Below are 19,824 nucleotides of genomic sequence, written 5' to 3' on the forward strand. Positions count from 1 at the left end.
ATATACAGCAGACTCAAGAAATGGCACCCGTTGTGAATGTTGGCACCAGTACTGACTTAGGTGAAGGGATCGTTGTCACTCATTTTGCCCATTCCCCTCCACCAGCATGCACACAGCTTCTCAAACACATACACAAACAGCAGTAGATTCTCCAAGGTCTTCTCAGAGTAAGGGAAAGACTAATAACCTTCCACCAAGAGCCCCAAAGCCACGCGTCTATGAGGAGACGCGCTGTACACTAAATCATTAACAACTGCACATCCAGGTGTGTAGTCTGACTCTGACCTTAGGAACGGGATGTTGACGACCATACACTGCTATTTCTCAACTTTTGCTGGGAACTCCTCAAAATAACAATTTTTCCCTTCACTCTATCTGGTTCTTAGTCAGTTGCACATGAGAATCACCTGAAATCCTCCCGAAAAAGAATAATGCTCAAGTTCACCCCCGGACCGATTAGGTTAGAAATTCCCAGGAAGAGGGTTCAAGCTTGGGTGGTTTTCTAAAGGTCCCAGGTGATTCTAACGTGCTAATTCATGTGTAGACCCTGGACCATAGCACCAGCATCACCTAGAGGTTTGTTTAAAATGCAGAATCGCAGGTCCAGTCCAGACTGAATCAGAATCAGAAGGAATCAGAATCGTCATTCCCAGTGATTCATCATTGCATCAAAGTTTGAGAGGTATTAGTGGGGGTCAGGGGTTCCCAACTCTGGCTACATACTCTAATCATCTAGAGGAATTTTGGAAAAGGCAGATGCTTGGGCTCCACTCTCTTGAGATTTTTTTAAAAATTTATTTATTTATTCTTGAGAGACACAGAGAGAGAGTGCACACCAGGGAGGGGTAGAGAGAGGGAGAGGGAGACTCCCAAGCAGGCTCAGCACTGTCAGCTCAGAGCCCAATGTGGGGTTTGAACTCGCGAACAGTGAGATCATGACCTGAGCCGAAATCCGGAGTTGGACGCTTAACCACTGAGCCACCCAGGCGCCCCAATCCTCTGAGACTTTGATTTAATTGGTCTGAAGAGGACCTTGCATAAATATTTTGAAAAGTCTCCCGTGAGTACATAAACCGTGCGGCCAGGGCTGAGGACCACAATGCCAGGCAGGTGTTGCCTCAGAGATGGGCTGAATTCTCGGCCAGGAGCACCTTCATGAGGGAGCTGTGAGACACAAGGTTCATCAACTTTCCTTTTCTCCATGGTCACCTTGGAATTGGCCAAAGAGCAAATGTGGTCTCTCTAGGATGGGGCTTTCTAGCAACATGTTTAAAAAATGTCTATTTCATAAGCACATATGTAAATTTGCATTTTCAATTTTCCCCCTTGTTACAGCTGCAGTTTATGAATGACTAGCTCTATGTGCATAATGACAATAAGCGAACTGGAGTATGCTTCTCTTAGATACTTGCTTCATGTTCTAGTTTTACTCAGTGGCAAATAACTTCCCTTATATTAAAACAAACAAGGGGATTTACAGGGTACAATATATATTGTTTGTGAATTTTAAAGGTAAAACACAAGACTTCAAAGAAATTCTGTGCTTTAAGTGGACACTTCAGGCCATGCCCCAGACCTCTGAGTGGAATTTAATCTCCCTCTGCCCTTGGGACTAGTTTAGAGAGAAAGTTGGAGAAACACCGAATCAACAGAATTCTCTGAAATGTGACAAATCCTAATTGACTTGGTTCCCAATCCTCAGCAGTTTGAGCATCTGGGTTTATCTCCTATGCTAGAGATACTGTAACACGTGTCACTTCGATCCCAGCCAAGGGTCAAATGCAGCATCACAAATAGAAGCTAAAATAAATTCCCAAAGTCATTTTGTGGTTGAGTTAACTTTATTCGCATGATAGCTATAGGGGTTGACAACGACCTCCTCTAACATTTCTTTCTTCTGGTGAGTTGATGTAGAGTTTGGTTGCAGACAGTGTGGGTTGAAGGGATGTGTGGGTAAGACAGATCAGGGGCTTGTTACAATTCTACATCATCATGAATCATTTAGTTTTAACCTTGTGGCTTGTCTAACACATCTGCAGGAAGAGTTGAGGAGTAAATCTAATGCTCACTGGCAAATACTTAGCAGCCCTTGAGAACAGCATCTTTAGAGTACCCACAATTGATCCTAACACTGGAGGCACCTTGGATATCGTGAGGGCGGGTCAGAAGTGCCTTGGGGTGCCAAGAGAGGCATCCCATGACAGCAATGGGAGCTCAGGGCACATGGCAGGCAGCTCTGGAGAGATGCAGTCAATCCCAGGAGCGTGACATGGCTTCTCAGTACTGATAGGACCTCACAAGGAGCCACATGAGAATAACGGTAATCAGGACAATAGTGAAGTTGAGGAACAGCTCTCGAGTGGATATCCCCATTCTGAGTTGGCTCGGTGAGAACTGAAGGCAGACTCCTGAGGGCGCACCACAGATGTCCTGCTTGTCCTCACCTAATGGAAAGTTACACAGAGAACATGGAAGATTAACGAGCATGCTTTCCTCACTGCGGAAGAGGAGAGTGTTGGGGGCCGAACTGTGTCCCCAACAAAATTCCTGTGTTGGAATCCTGACACCCAGTACCTCAGTGTGGGACTGTATTTGGAGATAGGGTCCTTCAAAAGGTACTTCGGTTTAAAGGAGGCCATCAAGATGGGCCTTAACCCATTATGACTGGTGTTCTTCTGAGAAGAGGACATGTGGACGCAGACATGTACAAATGAAGACCATGTGAAGGCAGGGAAGGCAGCCGCCTACCAGCCAAGGAGAGAGGCCTCAGAAGAGATCAACCCTGCCAATACCTTCATCTTAAGTTTCTAGCCTCCAGACTATCTTTGGACTAGAGCCACATTTCTTCCTGGCTCTCCAGCCGGCTGACCTCCCCTGTAGACTTTGGACTTGTTGGCCTCCATAATCACATAAGCCAATTTTATCTGTATATCTATCTATATCCATCTCAATATGAACATCTAGATGTAGGTCCTACACATACATACATACACACACACACATACACATACACACACACGCACCCTATTGCTTCTATTTCTCTGAAGAACCCTGACTAATAAAGAGAACCTGGTTTTGCTACCTAATGTCAAAAAATCCAACAAAGTCCTGATTGTTTTTTCCTGTGTGAACGTACAGATGCTTTGGATAAAACACAAAATATTCTATTTTCTCTCTTCAATATGTGTGTGTGTGTGTGTGTGTGTGTGTGTGTGTGCACGCGCTTGCTTTTCTTAGAATACCAACAAGCCAGGTCACCGAAACAAAATAAAACCCCCAAAGTGGTATGGTTTAGTATCTGTTCTTGCACTGAATTGCACATAGAAGTAGGATGCCATAATCTCTCGAGTTTCAGGCCACCACAGGTCTTCGCCTAACCCTGTGAAAGCATATGAAGCATTTGCAGCAGCTGCATGGCCTCTTGCGAGCCCTACATTGGGCATAGAGCCCACTGGGGTCAACCAGAAGTCCCTCGCATAGCAGGCACTCAGTCAAAAGAGCAAGTGTTAACCTCATGGGTACTTCTATTTCAAAAAGGGCTTGTGCCAGCTATTTTTAGTCAAGTGCAGGATGTGCCTATATTGTAAACACTTCAAAGAGCAGGGATGGTATCTTTATAGCTTGTAAGATAGTACATGCGGGAAATCAAACTTTGAGAACTCACGCAATGTAGTCAATCAGATTATTACCTTCGCGAGGGGGCATAATTGGCACTTCGTGCAAACCAAATGAAATTAAAGACTAAAGATAAAATTCTAGATGTCTAGATACTAAAATTTTTGATACTCCAAAGGGAAGACGTTTAGGGGGAAGGAGTGTTTTGTTTATTTTGTTAAGGGTGGGAGTTCGGGGAGTAGGAAGGGTTGTTAGTAAGTTTTGACCCTGAACGGCACTCTTAACTATCTAACCAGAGTGAATTACGATTTCTAATTACTGTGTTTATTGTATTATTAATGGACCAAATTATTAACTATACAAACGAACTAAATAATCATTCTTCATAGTATGTAATAGTTAGTATAATTAACATACAAGTTCAAATCAGCTGGTGATAGCCAGTGGGTTGTTCAATCTTGCTTTAAAAAAAATGGCTGATAAACACTGGTTTTTGTATCATTTTCCTTTTAATTCTTATCCGTCTTTTGGCCCTCCGCATGAAGAATACAGTAAATTGTCAATGAAACTCTTTACACAGATTTGCTTGAAGGAGAAAGTAAAATGAAGAAAATGAATGGATAACAGAAGTAGAGAGAAGGTGTTAGAATATACACAAGACCATACAGGAACGGGAAGGTGATAAGTCCAGGCAGGAAGCCAGGAGGCAAAGGAAAGAGAATCATAGGCACACTCTTCTCTATGAATTTTTTAAAGGTTTTTCGGTTTTGTTTTTTTTTTTTTTTTGAGAGAGAGAGAGAGAAAGAGAGGCAGCGAGAGACAGAGACAGAGTGCTAGTGGGGGAGGGGCAGAAAGAAAGGCGGGGATACAAAATCCTGAGCAGGCTCCAGGCAACGCAGGGCTCAAACTCACGAGCCTAGCAGTGAGATCAAGACCTGAGCCGAAGTCGGACGCTTAACCGACTGAGCCACCCAGGCGCCCCTCTATGAATTTTTAAATAAAATTAAATCCTGGTATGAATACTAATTTGGGTACATGTTGAAGAAATACAGAGATATGCAAAAAAGAGAGAGACAGAGACTCTATTTATAATGATCAATCCGATTCAGTGAGGGCAAAATCACTGTCCCACCAAATGTGCTTAGTAGATTAACCTCTTAAAAGAAGGGATTCATGGTCATTTGCCACTACGTGCATGGAACTGGAGGGTATTATGCTAAGTGAAATTAGTCAGAGAAAGACAAATATCACATGACTTCACTTATATGAGGACTTTAAGACACAGAACAGGTGAACACAAGGGAAGGGAAGCAAAAATAATATAAAACCAGGGAGAGGGACAAAATATAAGAGACTCATATATGGAGAACAAACAGAGGGTTACGGGAGGGGGTGTGGGAGGGGAGATGGGCTAAATGGGTAAGGGGCACTAAGGAGTCTACCCCTGAAATCATTGTTGCACTAAATGCTAACTAACTTGGATGTAAATTTTTAAAATTAATTAATTAATTTTAAAAAAAGAACACTTAAAAAATAAAATTAAAAGAAAAGAAAAGAAAAGGAAGGATTCATGGAGACTGGCCCAAGAGCAACATACTCAGAACATATTATTGAAAGCTGGCCACAGCTCTGTCGGTGTGACCTTCACAACTCTGTGACCTTTACCACTCAGGCAAACATCACCACGATTTTTACGTGCCCCACTATTCCAGCTGAGAAACTGACTTTGAGAGAGAAGTTAGGTTGTTTGTGCCATGACACACAGCAAGGTAGAGGCCAAACTAGAACTGCCAGGCTGCTGGTAGTTGTTAGAATGTGGTTACTACACAGGAGTGATACAAGAAGGGGTTATGACTGCAGTTAACTGCCCTGACTACGTCAAGTTTGCGTACATCTTCAACACTTTGGGAAAATGGTTTGACATTTTTTTTATTAAGGCTGATAATGCTAATTCTCTATTCTCCAGCCATTTCACTTCTACTCTAGAAACTCAAGCACGTATGCACCAGGATACACAGCCAAGAATATTCACAGCAACATTTTCGTAATATCCCCAACCTGGAAAAAACTCAGGTGTTCATCAACAGCAGAAAAGATGGTGAATTGGGGTATTTTCATACATTTGAATGCTCAATAAGATATGTGGATCTCACAAATATAACCCTTGGGCCAAAGAAGAATTTACAATAGAAACTTAGAATATGACTCCGTTAATACAAAACCCAAAACAAGGAATGTAATCCTATCGTTTAAGAATGTTGAGGGGTGCCTGGCTGGCTCAGTCGGTTAAGTGTCCGACTTCGGCTCAGGTCACGATCTCATGGTTTGTGAGTTCGAGCCCCACGTCAGGCTCCGTGCTGACAGCTCAGAGCCTGGAGCCTGCTTCGGAGTCTGTCTCCTTCTCTCTGCCCCTGCCCTGCTCACACTCTGTCTCTCAATAATAAATAAACGTTAAAAAAAAAAAACTGCTTTAAAAAAAAAGAACGTTGAGATCGATGGTAAAATTATAAAGAAAAGCATGAACAAGATGATCTCAGCAATCAAGGTGGTGATTACCTATGGTATGGCAGAAGGGAGAGATGATCAGGAATGGATTTCTGGGGTGTCAGCAACGATCTCTTTCTTGACCTGGGTGACAGTATATAGGTGTCGCTTTATAATTATTGTTCAAATTATGCTTAATGATTCTTTACATTTTTTTCTCAGTAGTCTCTGAATTGACGGGCCACCTCGTATACTTCTTTATTTCCTACAGTTTACCTCTTACTATTTTTTGCACTTTGATGGTGAACTTAAATATTTGTATTTAAATGAATAAAGCACAAAGAGTTAAGCCGAGAATTTCTAATGAACCCAATTTAATCAACACATATGCTAATAGTAAGCAGCGCACTTGACTTTCACGCACATTTATACCAAAGTTAGGCAGAAATTGAGATTAGCAACCTTCCATTTTTCTGCTGTTACCCACAAAGACAATTTTGGCCTCGTAAGTCTTCCCAGGAGTCAAGATCGCACCGTACGATCCGAAGTGATTGCCATATGGGTGAAATAAAAACCAGAAAAGCTCTGAATAAACTGACATTGACTTTCTTTGAATGGAGGCTTTGAGAATTAGAAAGGGAGAAAACACATACCAGGAGAGGGAAAAAAAGGAAAGCAAGGATAAATAATACTCTCTACATCTTAAAAAATACTATGTCTAATAGGTATTGCTTGTTTCATTAAGAAATGTAAACATGCCTCAGTGCTTCTCATTTGCAACTTGTACACACACACACACACACACACACACACACACTATGCTAAGTATAGGAATCCTGCTGTCACCTGAGGAGGGTCAAGGACACAAGTGGCTGGGATAGGCTTCTTCTCTTTCTCCAACTTGGGCTCCAACTCCCGCTCGTCTCCCAGGCTCTCTGGAGTCCCAGACTCTGGGCAGGACCTAATGTAGTCTGAGGGAGGTGGCAAGCACTGTGATGTCACTGATGAAACATCTCAGAGGAACAACCTTCAAAGGTTTGAGGCTATTTGTGTTTAGGGGGAATACAGAAATATGTTGACTAAGACTCTCTTCCTTTGGCTGCCGATTTGTATTACCCACCCACCCCCCCCGCCCCCCGCCCGGGGACTTAAAGTCCTCTCTTCCAGTTGACTTTAGGTGCAATTGATGTGGATTTTTAATTCATCTTTTGGATCTTCATGAGTATCTCTAACATGTGTTTGAAACCTAATAAACCAAGAGTAATAGACTGATATTAACAGATGGGTGCCGAAATTGGTCGCTCCTCTTACGCAGCATGTGAGGGTGTCAAAATATGACTTCTCTTTACCACCCCCATCCTTAACTATTAGAAATGCGAAGACTTTTCTGTCTTGCACACGCACATCCCAAACCGCACAGGCACCAGAATTCAACAGGCATCTCTGGCTCCTTCAAAACTGACCGTACCCCAGGCGGTGAAACTGATCTCTTCAGTCACCTGCTCTGCATAAGATTCCAGCTAAGCTGTATTTTGGAAGTTTACACATTAATATACAGTTTCATCTGAAACAGCTGTGGAAGCCCTGGTTTATATATCTCTGTCAGTAAACCAATACTGCAGTAAACCCATACTGCAAAACTCAGTCCTTTGGAGAGACCTAGGGGGTAAAAGGAGAGTGCATTGAAATGAGGAAACCATAAGTTATGGAATCTGTCCTTAAGAAATGGAATTGTATAACTCAAATATAAACACCAATGAAAACCAGGCTGTTAAGATGAGTTTACAATCAACAGTTCAGATGTCTAGAGGTCCATGGAGCCTCTTGAAATATTTAACCGGACTTGAAAGCATGGGACCCCAGCAATCGTGTTTGCTCAGCAAATCCCTTCTTTATAGATAATAGAGCAAATGCCCCTCTGAATTCCCAGTTAGGGTCAACCCAAATAATGCATCCCCAGAAGGCAAAATCAAGCAAAATTCTTCGTGTGGCTGGGTTCAGAGTCAAATCTCACCCCACTGTTCCTCCTACTCCAGAGACGTTACTAAAAGAAAGACTTTCCATTTCTTCATTTTCAACACAAACCCAATGCTAGATAATGTTAATACAACATTCTGTCACCACATGCCTTGTAAAAAAAGATAGCTTGGTGAAGTGACAGATAGTATATAATAATTACAGTGCAATCGAACATTGGCAATTATCTGTTGCCATCTGGCAAACCTCTTGAATGTTGTCAGATTTCTGTCTTTTGCCTCCAAGCCCTTGCCAGATCGTTTCAAATGCTGGGAGTGTTTTCTTAGTCACCAAGCCACACCCATACCTTTTTTTGACCACTCAAAATTATTTTGTAGGCAATTAAAAAGTTATATATTTATTATAGAAAAATTGAAAATATTAAATCATAAAGAAAATTTATATCAGCCACTAATCTCACCATCCAAAGGGGTGGGGGGGAATCCTCTCTACTACTCTTTATTCACATTCAGGCTGCACAGATACAATCTCAAATTCCCAAGATATTTTTGGTAAAGGAATCTGATACTTGAAAAACCTGTATCTTTTTTGATGCATGTAGAATCAAATTCATACTATACGATGTATTTGGTTTTGTGCTTAGGGGGCAAGCATTTATTTTTTTACATTATTCAACACAGAATTAGCTCTACAATATGTAAAACATTAAATACAATGGGGAAATGTTAACATATTCCAGAACAGCTCACCAACACTGTCATTTTGGTCGAACTGGTCACTTTCAATGTAACTTGGAGGGATAATCCTACCACTTAATAATGAGTCAGTTCAATTTGTTTACTTGGTTGTCCCATTTAAGTTTATCCAATTTATACCAGGGACGACTATGCCCAGTACATTGACAAATTCCCGGATAGAGCCTGCAGAAGCTTCTGCATATTAGTGGCTTATCCTGTGATGTCATCAGAGACTGGGGTTACATTGAGAATTTAGCTTGTTATTAGTTTGACCTAATCTCTCCAGAAAAATATGCAAGCCACCCAGTTACCTGGCACGTATTCAAATGCCTAAGGATCTAGAGATCTTCAGATCTGTTAAAAAAAAAAAAAATCAACATTACTGTCTCTCATTTAAGAAACTGAAAATAACAAGATTTCAAACCTCAGTGCCAAAGTAAATGCATCCCTTTCAATCAACCTTCCTTAAAGTCTGCTGATATTTTCCTTTCTGTGAGCAATCCCCTTGATTTGACAGCATTCATGCCATATCAACTTTCTTTCAAGGTGCTGCTCTGCCCATCAACAAGAAGACGTATTTAAAAATCTTTGACATTATCTCTATGCCTATTACTGTAGACTTTAGCCAAGGGCCAAAAATGTCAACTGAATAATATTCACCTTGACACTGACACCAACGATCTAATTAGCATTTATATCCCCTCCGCCCGCTCACCACCACCATACATTCTTAGGTGTAAAACAGTACTCTTTGAGAATTAATGTTGAGTTCTTGTGCCTTGTTAGCAGCTCACCTAGCTTGTTCAATTTATTCCCCATTTCCATCCACCTTTTTAGTTTGGAAAGTAAAAAGTGAACACCTCATGTCAGTCCATGAGTTTTGTGTCAAGTCTATGACACAATGGGAAAAAATCCGTAAGAAATCAGTAAGGCCTGATGAAAGGTGATAAGCTCTTAACACATCATGGTAATGAATATGATGATGACGGTGTCTTTCTCACCTTCACATCTTCACATCCAGCTCGTCATGGAGCTGCTCAGAAGGAAAGAAACCACTGTCTGCTATTCTTTTTCATTATCCCAAATACCTAAGTACAAGCCCAGAGAAAGAGGAAACCCTATTTCTTGAAGTTCTGTCCATGTCCTTGAAAAAGTAATGATTATTATATGTATTCTTTTTAAAAAATTTTTTTAAATGTTTATTTATTTATTTTGAGAGAGAGAGTGTGTGTGTGCAAGCAGGGGAGAGCCAGAGGGAGGGAGAAAGAGAATCCCAAGTAGGTTCAGCACTATCAGCACAGAGCCCGATGTGGGACTTGAACCCATGAACTGTGAGATCACGACTTGAGATGAAATCAAGAGTCAGATGCTTAACCGGCTGAGCCACTCAGACCTCCTCTTTATTATCTGTATTCTTAAACACTTGTGGTACATGTGTGATTTTTGTCTCACTAACTGGATTTTCACCTCAAAGTCAGGGATAGTTTCTTGTATTTATTTGTTCTCTAGCCACACATCGAACCCACAAAGTATCATAATAGATGCTCCAGAATGTAGAGCAAGGGGCTCAGCCCAAGCCTCCGTCATATTGCATCTCCTACTGAGACTCGGACATGTCTGAGCATGTCCAGCAAACATGAGTGGAGGAGGTTGAGGTCAAGGTCAAATCTACTCCAAAGGATCTAGACACCGCCTGGGATAGAACACTCCTCTGAAGGGAGGTGGTCAAGAAGATACATGTGTTTCAGCAACAGGGAGAATAGTCATTCCACTGCACATAACACAGATTCGCTGGTCCCATGAGAAGCAGATGCCAAGACGGGACTAAACATGCAGAAGAAAAATATATTAGGGGAAATGCCTGGGAGAGAAAATACAGAGGGAGGAGGGGAAACTGAGAGAGTCATCACACAGCAAGAGAAAGAGACAGGGAAAAAGGGAAGGGAGGTTGGGTAGAAGCATCTCAGATACTAGAACTGCAATCCAGTTCTCAGGATAGTTTGAGCAGGCTATTAGGAAGCCTCAGGTCACAGTGGTGCATCAGAGACGGTCCCCGTCTCCCGGGGAGGAGTCAGCCTTCGTATCCCCCCCCCCCCCACCATGCTTATAACTGACTGGGAGCAGCCCATGGCAGGCATAGCTTCTGTTTAAAATGTGATTTTGATTTCGGAGCACAGCAGCTGGGGTCCACCTCAATGATGTCGCTGTGGTGAGAGACACATTCTCGCGGCCACTGTGCCCACATACTTCCCATCCTGCTTCACTACAGCTCAGAGTCCGGGTCCTAGCGGAGAGAGAGGGCCACGCGTGAAAACCCCGGAACTCTTTTAACAATTTAACCTCCGCCGTGTGTAGCGCTGAACGGGACAGAGAGATTCTCACGGACCTCGGCACCTCCGGGGAACCAGCAGTGTTCCTTCCTTCAGTGTCACAGAGCCTGGCCGAAGCAGCAATACCAACGGAGGCTTAACCTGCAGTTTGCATTAAGTGGTGCAGGCCTCAGTAGCAAATAATAGCGGAGAGCAGCTCAAGCCGAAAGAGCAAGAAAATTGCAGGCGCTGCGGTAGCCAACAGGACTTGTGCATGGGTACATATGAGCCACCTCCTCAAGTTGCTGGAAATAATCAGGAGGAACATTACAGGGGCAGGCAGTCTTGCATAACAGGCGGGAGCGAGAGCCAGACAACTAGGTATTCGTCCTTTTTATAATAACCCATTTTAAGTCCTGGGTTGGTGAGGTGACACCTGTTAGCATCATTTGACTTGGAACCAATTAAATTCCTCTTCTCTGGAACAAGTATATTTCTGCTCTATAATAAGATTCTGCAAGCAAACAGCTTTCTCTCAGCACATTAAACATAGCAACCAGGGAGAAAAAAAGAAGCAGCCAAAAATGTGTTTACTACTAGGCTAATACCATCTGCCCTCCAAACACTCCCAGATTTCAGACTGGCTTTGATATTTTTCTGATGGGAAATAAGAATTCAGCAGTCTTTTGATGTGTTGTTACTGAGCCCTTTGGGGAGACCAGCCAGACACGCCTACTCGAAACCTTCTGTTTCCTGGTGAACCTGACGGAGGATTTCACTGAATCTCTTTGGAGAACCTGTCAGTCACACTAACACAATTGCAATTTCAACACGAAGAACGAGGATCAGACAAAACTGCTTGTTCTCTGTGAACGAGTCCGTTTTGGCTCTCGCCGTGGCTGTTACAGCAGAGAGAACAAGGTCATCAAGAATCATGAAAATCCGACTCCGCTCTCTGTAAAGGCAACGATAAAACCGAAGCGCCTCGTTTGCAGAAATGTGGAAGATTAGCTGGAGGCAAGCTACCGGCCAGGTTTCCTTTTGGATGAGGGACGTACTATCTCTGGGAGCCATTGGGCTCTTGTTCTAGAGCCTGGGGAGTAACCTAACCTCTTACACTTTTACAGTAAGCGATGTGAAGTCGCCAGGGACTCATATTCTGGGAATTCGAGCAGCTTATCTGGGAGAAAGCGGTTCAGGCCTCGTCTCTTCAGTTCGCATTTTGCTGGTTCTCGCCCTCATTTGTCATTGTAAAGAGACGAGGGGGTCCCCACACCTCAGGCCAATTTTACCTGTGTCCTCATGGGGGTACCCCTTTAGCGCTAACGAAAAGCCAGCCAGCTAACATTTTCTCCCTCTTCTATTCTGCCCTCTTCTGCTAGATGCTACAGCACTGCCCTTACATGTCACTGAGTCCACTTACATGCCACTCCCACTGGCTACGAACTCAAACGGAAGACGTGCCTGCCACTTCCGATATGCACGAATGCCTCTCCCAGGCATCACCGTGGCTTGCCTCATCCTGTGCCTCCAAGATGCCCTTCCTCTGCAGCCACCTCGGCTGGGTGCCGCCGACTTTGACCATGGCAGAGTTAGACTGGCTTCTGAAGCAAAATGAGGAGGGGCAGTGAGGCAGCGTGCCTCTCTCTGTGTGTTCCGCCCTGTTGAGGAATACCACAGGAGCACCTCCTTGCTCTCATGCCACGGTCTTCCCAGACAGGAGTTCCTGGGGAAGTTCGGCCATGGACAACGTAGAAGTTAAGAGGCATCCTGTTATCTCGGACTCACTTCTTCCCTTCCACCACTAACGTGTGATACCAAACTCACCTTCTCTTGGAGTGAATTCTCTCTCTCGGGAGTTGGCTAAGTTCCCAGGGCAAATCGACCCCCATCAGACTTGCTCTATCGGTACGTAAGACGCGTACTGACGTATCTGGGGATGCGGCACCACAAAGCTCAGGCTCAAGCTCAGGCCATACACCATCAGCATCCTGCGCTTCCTACCAATTGTCTTTCCACCGAGGTCGGAGTGGAAATTGCCTTTTCTGCACTCCAGAAGGCGAGCGTACTATTTTGTGTGTCAGCGGTTTCCTGTCGCTCCCAGATGAGGTTTGAAATCTTCAGCTGCAGAGACAAGATCCTACTGTGGTCGAGCTTCTACACTCACTGCTGCCATCCTCTGCAACAATGCCCAACTTGTCAGCACTTCAGACGTTCTCTGTGTGTGTGTGTGTGTGTGCCATTCCCTTTGATTAGAATATCCTTCCTCCCTTCCCTCAACACCGCCTACTTTTGTTTGATGATCAACAATACTATTGGATTCAAACATCACATTCCCTGATCTTTAAGGCTGGGATCCATGCTGCCCTATATACGACTAATTCCACTCTTTTGTTAGCATTGACCTTCTTGTCCATCTCCCCAGCTTAAGAACAGAGATTGGCTCTCTCACCCCATAGACCCAGTGCCTAGTCAGGTAGTGCAAAGAATGTAGTGGGCACCCCACAGAAGTTTGTTGAATAAGAGTATGTCTGGGGGCACCTGGGTGGCTCACTCGGTTGGGCATCTGACTCTTGATATTGGCTTGGGTCATGATCTCACAGTTCATGAGATCAAGACCCACATTAGACTCTGCACCGACAGGGCAAAGCCTGCTTCAGATTCTCTCTCTCCTCTCTCTGCCACTCCCCCACTCATGTGCTCTGTCTCTCTCTCTCTCTCTCTCTCTCTCTCTCTCTCTCAAAAATAAATAAATAAATAAACTTTAAAAAAAAAAAAAAGGACCACTGGGACCTCATCAAGATAAAAAGCTTCTGACAGCAAAGGAAACAATCAACAAAACTAAAAGGCAACCAAGAGAATTGGAGAAGATATTTGCAAATGACATAATGGGCAAAGGGTTAGTATCCAAAATCTGTAAAGAACTTACCAAACTCAATACCGGGAAAACAAATAAGCAGGTGAAGAAATGGGCAGAAGACGTGAATAGACACTTTTCCAAAGAAGACATCCAGATGGCTAACAGACACATGAAAAGATGCTCAACATCGCTCATCATCAGGGAAATACAAATAAAAACCACACTGAGATACCACCTCACACTGGTCAGAGTGGCTAAAATTAACAAGTCAAGAAACAACAGACGTTGGTGAGGATGTGGAGAAAGGAGAACCCTCTTGCAGAGTTGGTGGGAATGCAAACTGGTGCAGCCGTTCTGGAAAACAGTGTGGAGGTTCCTCAAAAAATTAAAAATAGAATTCTCTATGACCCAGCAATAGGACTGCTAGGAATTTACCCAAGGGATACAGGAGTGCTGATGCATAGGGGCACTTGTACCCCAATGTTTATAGCAGCACTTTCAACAATAGCCAAACTATGGAAAGAGCCTAAATGTCCATCAACTGGAGAATGGAGAAAGAAGATGTGGTTAATATACACAATGGAATACTACTCAGCAATGAAAAAGAATGACATGTTGCCATTTGCAGCAACGTGGATGGAACTGGAGGGTATTATGCTAAGTGAAATAAATCCATCAGAGAAAAACAGATTACCATATGTTTTCACTCATGTGGAATGTGAGAAACTTAACAGGAGACCATGGGCGAAGGGAAGGGAAAAAAAATAGTTACAAACAGAGAAGGAGGCAAACAATAAGAGACTCTTTTTTTGTTTGTTTTCCGTTTTTTTGTTTGCTTTGTTTTATGTGTTTCTCTTTGTAAGAGACTCTTAAACACAGAGAACAAACTGAGGGTTGATGGGGAAGGGCAGAGGGAGGGAGAAATGGGTGATGGGCCTTGAGGAGGGCACTTGTTGGAATGGGCACTGGGTGTTAAATGTAATTGATGAATCATGGGAATCTACTCCCGAAGCCAAGAGCACACTGTATACACTGTATGTTAGCTAACTTAACAGTAAATTATATTTTAAAAAATAAAAATAAAAATAATAAAATCCAGTTGTTTTTGAATGTGATTATATATATTCTTTAATATTTTATCTCATTCCTATGCATTTAGAACAGAAGGTGGAGATTTCTGCATGTACTCGTTCTGTCATGCTAACCCAGAAATGTTGCTTCTATTTTTAAAATAAATTATTACTGAAGTAAACAACAAAAACTAAACTTTTAAGCACCTAAAAATCAAGAAACATGAACCTGATTCCCTAACCCTGAGGTAGGAAGGTAGGTGAATCTTTTTGTTTTTTCCAATTCTCTCATTATGCTTCAAATCATCATGTGGACAATTGTGATAATATCTGTCATCACAGTGACATCTAGTACATTCAACATATCTGGTTTCTTCAATGTGCTTGAGACTCACAAAATTCCTGGAGGAATAAATACAGGTTGTATTATTATCTCCATTTTTCAAATGAGGAAAAGTAAATGAGCCACACAAGTAGTTAAATGGTCAACCCAAGGTGGAGTCTTTACCTTTATATACAAAAGCAATGTCATTCAAAGATGCATATTCCAGATCAAGTGCCCATTTCACCAAGTAAATAATTCTCAAACTTTTAGAAAACATTTGTCAACAAAATTCACACTGAAAAAAATGTTTTAATGGCTTTAAATGAATTATATAACATTAACAAATATTTGAAAAATACTAAGGAGTGTCACGTATCCAGTCCATAGGCTCTGCTTGGTATGAATAAGAATCCAAAAACATTGGTGGTAAGTCTACGGCACCCAGGCACTGATCCAATCTACATCAAGGGAACATCCTTAGTCCTTTAAAGTTTCATGAACAATATTACATAATCAATTTCCACCTGAACTTTTCAAAGAATCAGAAGAGTCTTGATATCATTCGATATGGTGGACTCCAAAATGGATCATTCAGCGGGAATGTATATATTCTACTGGCCTTCTTATAATTATTAGAAAGTAATAAACAAATAAATGACTAAAATATATATATAAATAATAATAAATTAATAAAACTAAAATAAAATAAGAAAAATATTAGACAAGGAGATAAGACAGAATATTCAATCTGCCATCCTTTTTCTAAGGGTGATAAATCTACAATTCTACTAATTACTGAAAGATGTCAGAGAAATTCTTCTTTTCCATTACGTATGCCCCTGTATTCATTATGGAAAGGAAGATCTTGCTCATAAAGGTCAGTACTTTCTTTTATGAATATATTACATGACTATCAAAGATTGAAATGTGGTCTGGCTGTCATATTTTTATAAACCTTTTGTACAATCAATCTTCATAGACAATTTCGTTGCAACGAAATAATTACTACCTAGAACTATCTCCACACAAACTTTTTTTTTTTTTTTTAACTGGAGACAGAGAGTGGGGGAGAAGGGCAACGGAAGAGAGAGGGAATCTTAGGCATGTTCTACACGTGCTCCCATGACCCTGGGGTCATGACCTGAGCCAAAACCAAGGGTTGGGTGCTGAACCCACTGAGCCACCCAGGCACCCCTCTCGACACAAACTTTTAAATCAAATGTATAGCTCCCTTCACTCTTTAAGAATAAAACAAGCGATAAAGTATACATGGGGGCACCTGGGTGGCGCAGTTGGTTAAGCATCCAACTCTTGATTTCGGCTCAGGTCATGATCTCACAGTTGATGAGTTCAAGCCCCTTGTTAGGCTCTGTGCTGACAGCACGAAGTCTGCTTAGGATTTTCTCTCTCCCTCTCTCTCTGCCCCTCTGCCACTCATCCTCTCTCTCTCTCTGTCTCTCTCTCTCTCCGTCTCCCTCCCTCTCCTTCCCTCCCTCCCACCCTTAATAAATAAATAAATAAATAAACTTAAAAAAAAAAAACACCCTATATAATGAGGACTAAATAGGGGAAGAGTTTGTTCTATGTTTAACCTTATTTATAATATTCTTACCATCCTAGATTTGTATGGATTTGTAAAAGCTGTGAGTAGAGAGATTATTCTGTTCTATCTGCTTTATAAATGTGGAAATTAAGGCCAAGAGAAGTCAAATGATGTGACAGAAAGACTCCAGAATTTAGACAATGTAAGAAGCATATCATATATGTATATGTACTTCAATCTCATAAATGACCCACATTATTATCTCTATTGTCTACAGGTAAGACATACTGAGGCTGGGAGAGGTTAGGTAAATGTCAAAAGGCCAGAAAACCAGCAAGTGGCAGACACAGGGTTCAATCCCAGGTTTAATTCCAGGGTCTGAGCTTTGAACCCTTATGCTATCTGATTGCTAATTTCCTGACTTCGATTAATGTTCAAGATTCAGTAATAGGAATAGCATCTCTTTACCCTCAATTTAAAAGTTTTCTGGGCTTCTGGGTGAAGATAGCAGATTGAACATATGCATCTAAGTGTGCTCCCTCTCCAAACCCTACTAAAATAACAGTAGAAAGATTTTTTTTTTGAGACATAAAGCCATAAGGATGAGGAGAATCAAATGGAAAAAAAGCAGCAAATAAATTTCAGAAGCTGTAAAGCAAAAGGATGGGCGTAACCAATTTAGCAAAGCTAAGAAAGCTGAATCCTAAACTGGTAGTCGGAGAAGCCAAGAGCCGAGCCGATCTAGATGCTACAGATTGGTGGCGGTGGGGCTCAAAAGTGGGGTGGCTAAAATAAGGAGAATTCTCTGAGAGGGTTTCAAGAAATTGTCAGGTGCCAAGATCTGTTCCTCCCTCCCCCGGCCTTGGCACAGCCAACAATTGCTCTTCCCCCACCCAGGCAGAAGGCTGGAGTTTATTCCCCGGAGGGAGTCTCTGGATTAAGAAGCTGCAGGCACGGTTAAGGAAGTATCCTGTTCACAGGGGAGATTTAAACGAATGCACATCAGTATGGTGAACCCATCTCCCCACCAAGTCCTCTTCTCCTGTTCAGGTTCCAGAAGAGTGCACATGAAGCGCCAGGCAAATGATTAGAGAACCTTCTCTGAGGACTCTGAGCAGCCCAAGGAGAAAGGATGCTGCTATTGGAATTCCTCAGTGACAAGGCCTCAAAACAATGGAACAGAATTGAAAATCCAGGAATAAACCTACAACTATATGGTCAATTAATCTTCAGGAGAGCAGGGAAGAATACCCAATGGGCAAGAGACAGTCTCTTCAACAAATGGTGGTAGGAAAACCAGACAGCAGCATGCAAAAGAACGAAACTGGACCACTTTCTTATACCATACACAAAGATACACTCAAAGTGGATTAAAGCCCTAAATGTGAGACAGAAAATCATGAAAATCCTAGGAAAGAACACAGGCAGTAACTTCTCTGACATCAGCCGCATCAACTTCTTACTAGATACGTCTCCCGAGGCAAGGGAAACAAAAGCAAAAATACACAACAAGATAAAAAGCACAGCAAAGGAAATGGCCAACAAAACTAAAAGGTGCCCTTTGGAATGGGAGAAGATATTTGCAAATGACATAGCTGATTAAGGGTTAGTATCCAAATCTATAAAGAACTTACCACACGCAACATCCCCAAAACAAATAATCCAGTTTAAAAATGGGCAAAACACATGACCAGATATTTCTCCAAAGAAGGCATCCAGATGGCCCACCGACACATGAAAAGATGCTCATCACCACTTACTATCAGGGAAATACAAATCAAAACTATAATAAAGTATCACCTCACACTTTTCAGAAGAACCTCACATCAAAACCTCAAGAAACAATAGGTGTTGGTGAGGACACAGAGCAAGGGGAACCCTCTTGTTCTGTTGGTGGGAATGAAAACTGCTGCAGCCGCTTTGGAAAACAGTATGAAGGTTCCCAAAAAGTTAAAAATAAACTATGACCCAGCAATCTCACTACTGGGTATTTCCCTCCAAAAATACAAAAACACTAACTCAAAGGGATGCACACAACCCCTTTGTTTATGGCAGCGTTATTTACAATAGTGAAATTATGGAAGCAGCCCAAGCGTCCATCGACTGATGAATGGATGCAGAATGTATATATATATACCATGAAATACTACTCAGCCATCAAAAAGAAGGAAATCTTGCCATTTGCAACGACACGGGTGGAGCTAGAGAGTATTATGCTAAGTGAAACAAGTCAGTCAAAGAAGGACAAATACACTATGATTTCACTCATATGTGGGATTTAAGAAACAAAACAAATGAGCAAAGGGAAAAGAGAGAGAGAGAAAGAGAGAAGCCAAGAAACAGACTCTTAACTACAGAGAACACACTGATGGGTACCAGAGGGGAGGTGGGTGGGGGATGAGGAGTCGAAGGAGTGCACTTGTCGTGATGAGCACAGGGTGATGTATGAAGTGTTGCATCACTACATCGTACACCTGAAACTAACGTAACACTGTATACTAACTAACTAGAATTAAAATAAAAACTCAGGGGCACACCTGGCTGGCTTAGTTGGTGGAGCCTACAACTCTTAATCTCAGGGTTGTGAGTTCAGGCCCCACATTGGGTGTGGAGTCTACTTAAAATAAAATAAAACAAAATAAAATAAAATAAAATAAAATAAAACAAAATAAAATAAAACTTGTTTTATTATTATTTTTTTTATTTTTAAAAAATTTTTTTTCAACGTTTTTTATTTATTTTTGGGACAGAGAGAGACAGAGCATGAACGGGGGAGGGGCAAAGAGAGAGGGAGACACAGAATCGGAAACAGGCTCCAGGCTCCGAGCCATCAGCCCAGAGCCTGACGCGGGGCTCGAACTCACGGACCGCGAGATCGTGACCTGGCTGAAGTCAGATGCTTAA

The 19,824-nt window shown here is 42.2% G+C and overlaps 2 protein-coding genes and 1 long non-coding RNA gene across 3 annotated transcripts in view; all 3 read right to left on the minus strand.

The window, feature by feature from the left end:
• Nucleotides 1-1,822: 1,822 nt before the first annotated feature.
• On the minus strand, nt 1,823-7,074 carry SLN (sarcolipin). The gene is made up of 2 exons (XM_040482882.1): nt 6,946-7,074; nt 1,823-2,444 (listed from the first exon to the last, which is right to left on the minus strand). Exon 2 carries the CDS (start codon nt 2,371-2,373, stop codon nt 2,278-2,280), a length of 96 nt encoding a protein of 31 aa, XP_040338816.1. The 5' UTR covers nt 2,374-2,444; nt 6,946-7,074; the 3' UTR covers nt 1,823-2,277.
• Nucleotides 7,075-9,124: 2,050 nt separating this feature from the next.
• The window catches only part of SLC35F2 (solute carrier family 35 member F2), a 102,659-nt gene continuing 91,959 nt past the window's right edge, over nt 9,125-19,824 (minus strand). The window contains exon 8 of the mRNA XM_040482880.1: nt 9,125-9,167. Coding sequence (XP_040338814.1) covers nt 9,162-9,167 — 6 coding nt within the window. The 3' untranslated portion in view covers nt 9,125-9,161. The remainder of the gene's footprint in view (nt 9,168-19,824) is intronic.
• Nucleotides 10,295-12,594, minus strand: LOC121035345 (uncharacterized). Its single transcript, XR_005792844.1, has 2 exons — nt 11,200-12,594; nt 10,295-11,097 (listed from the first exon to the last, which is right to left on the minus strand). It is a non-coding gene; the product is annotated as an uncharacterized LOC121035345 (long non-coding RNA).

Source organism: Herpailurus yagouaroundi, unplaced genomic scaffold (assembly GCF_014898765.1).
Source record: "Herpailurus yagouaroundi ecotype Mexico unplaced genomic scaffold, PumYag 161, whole genome shotgun sequence".
Lineage (NCBI taxonomy): Eukaryota > Metazoa > Chordata > Mammalia > Carnivora > Felidae > Herpailurus > Herpailurus yagouaroundi.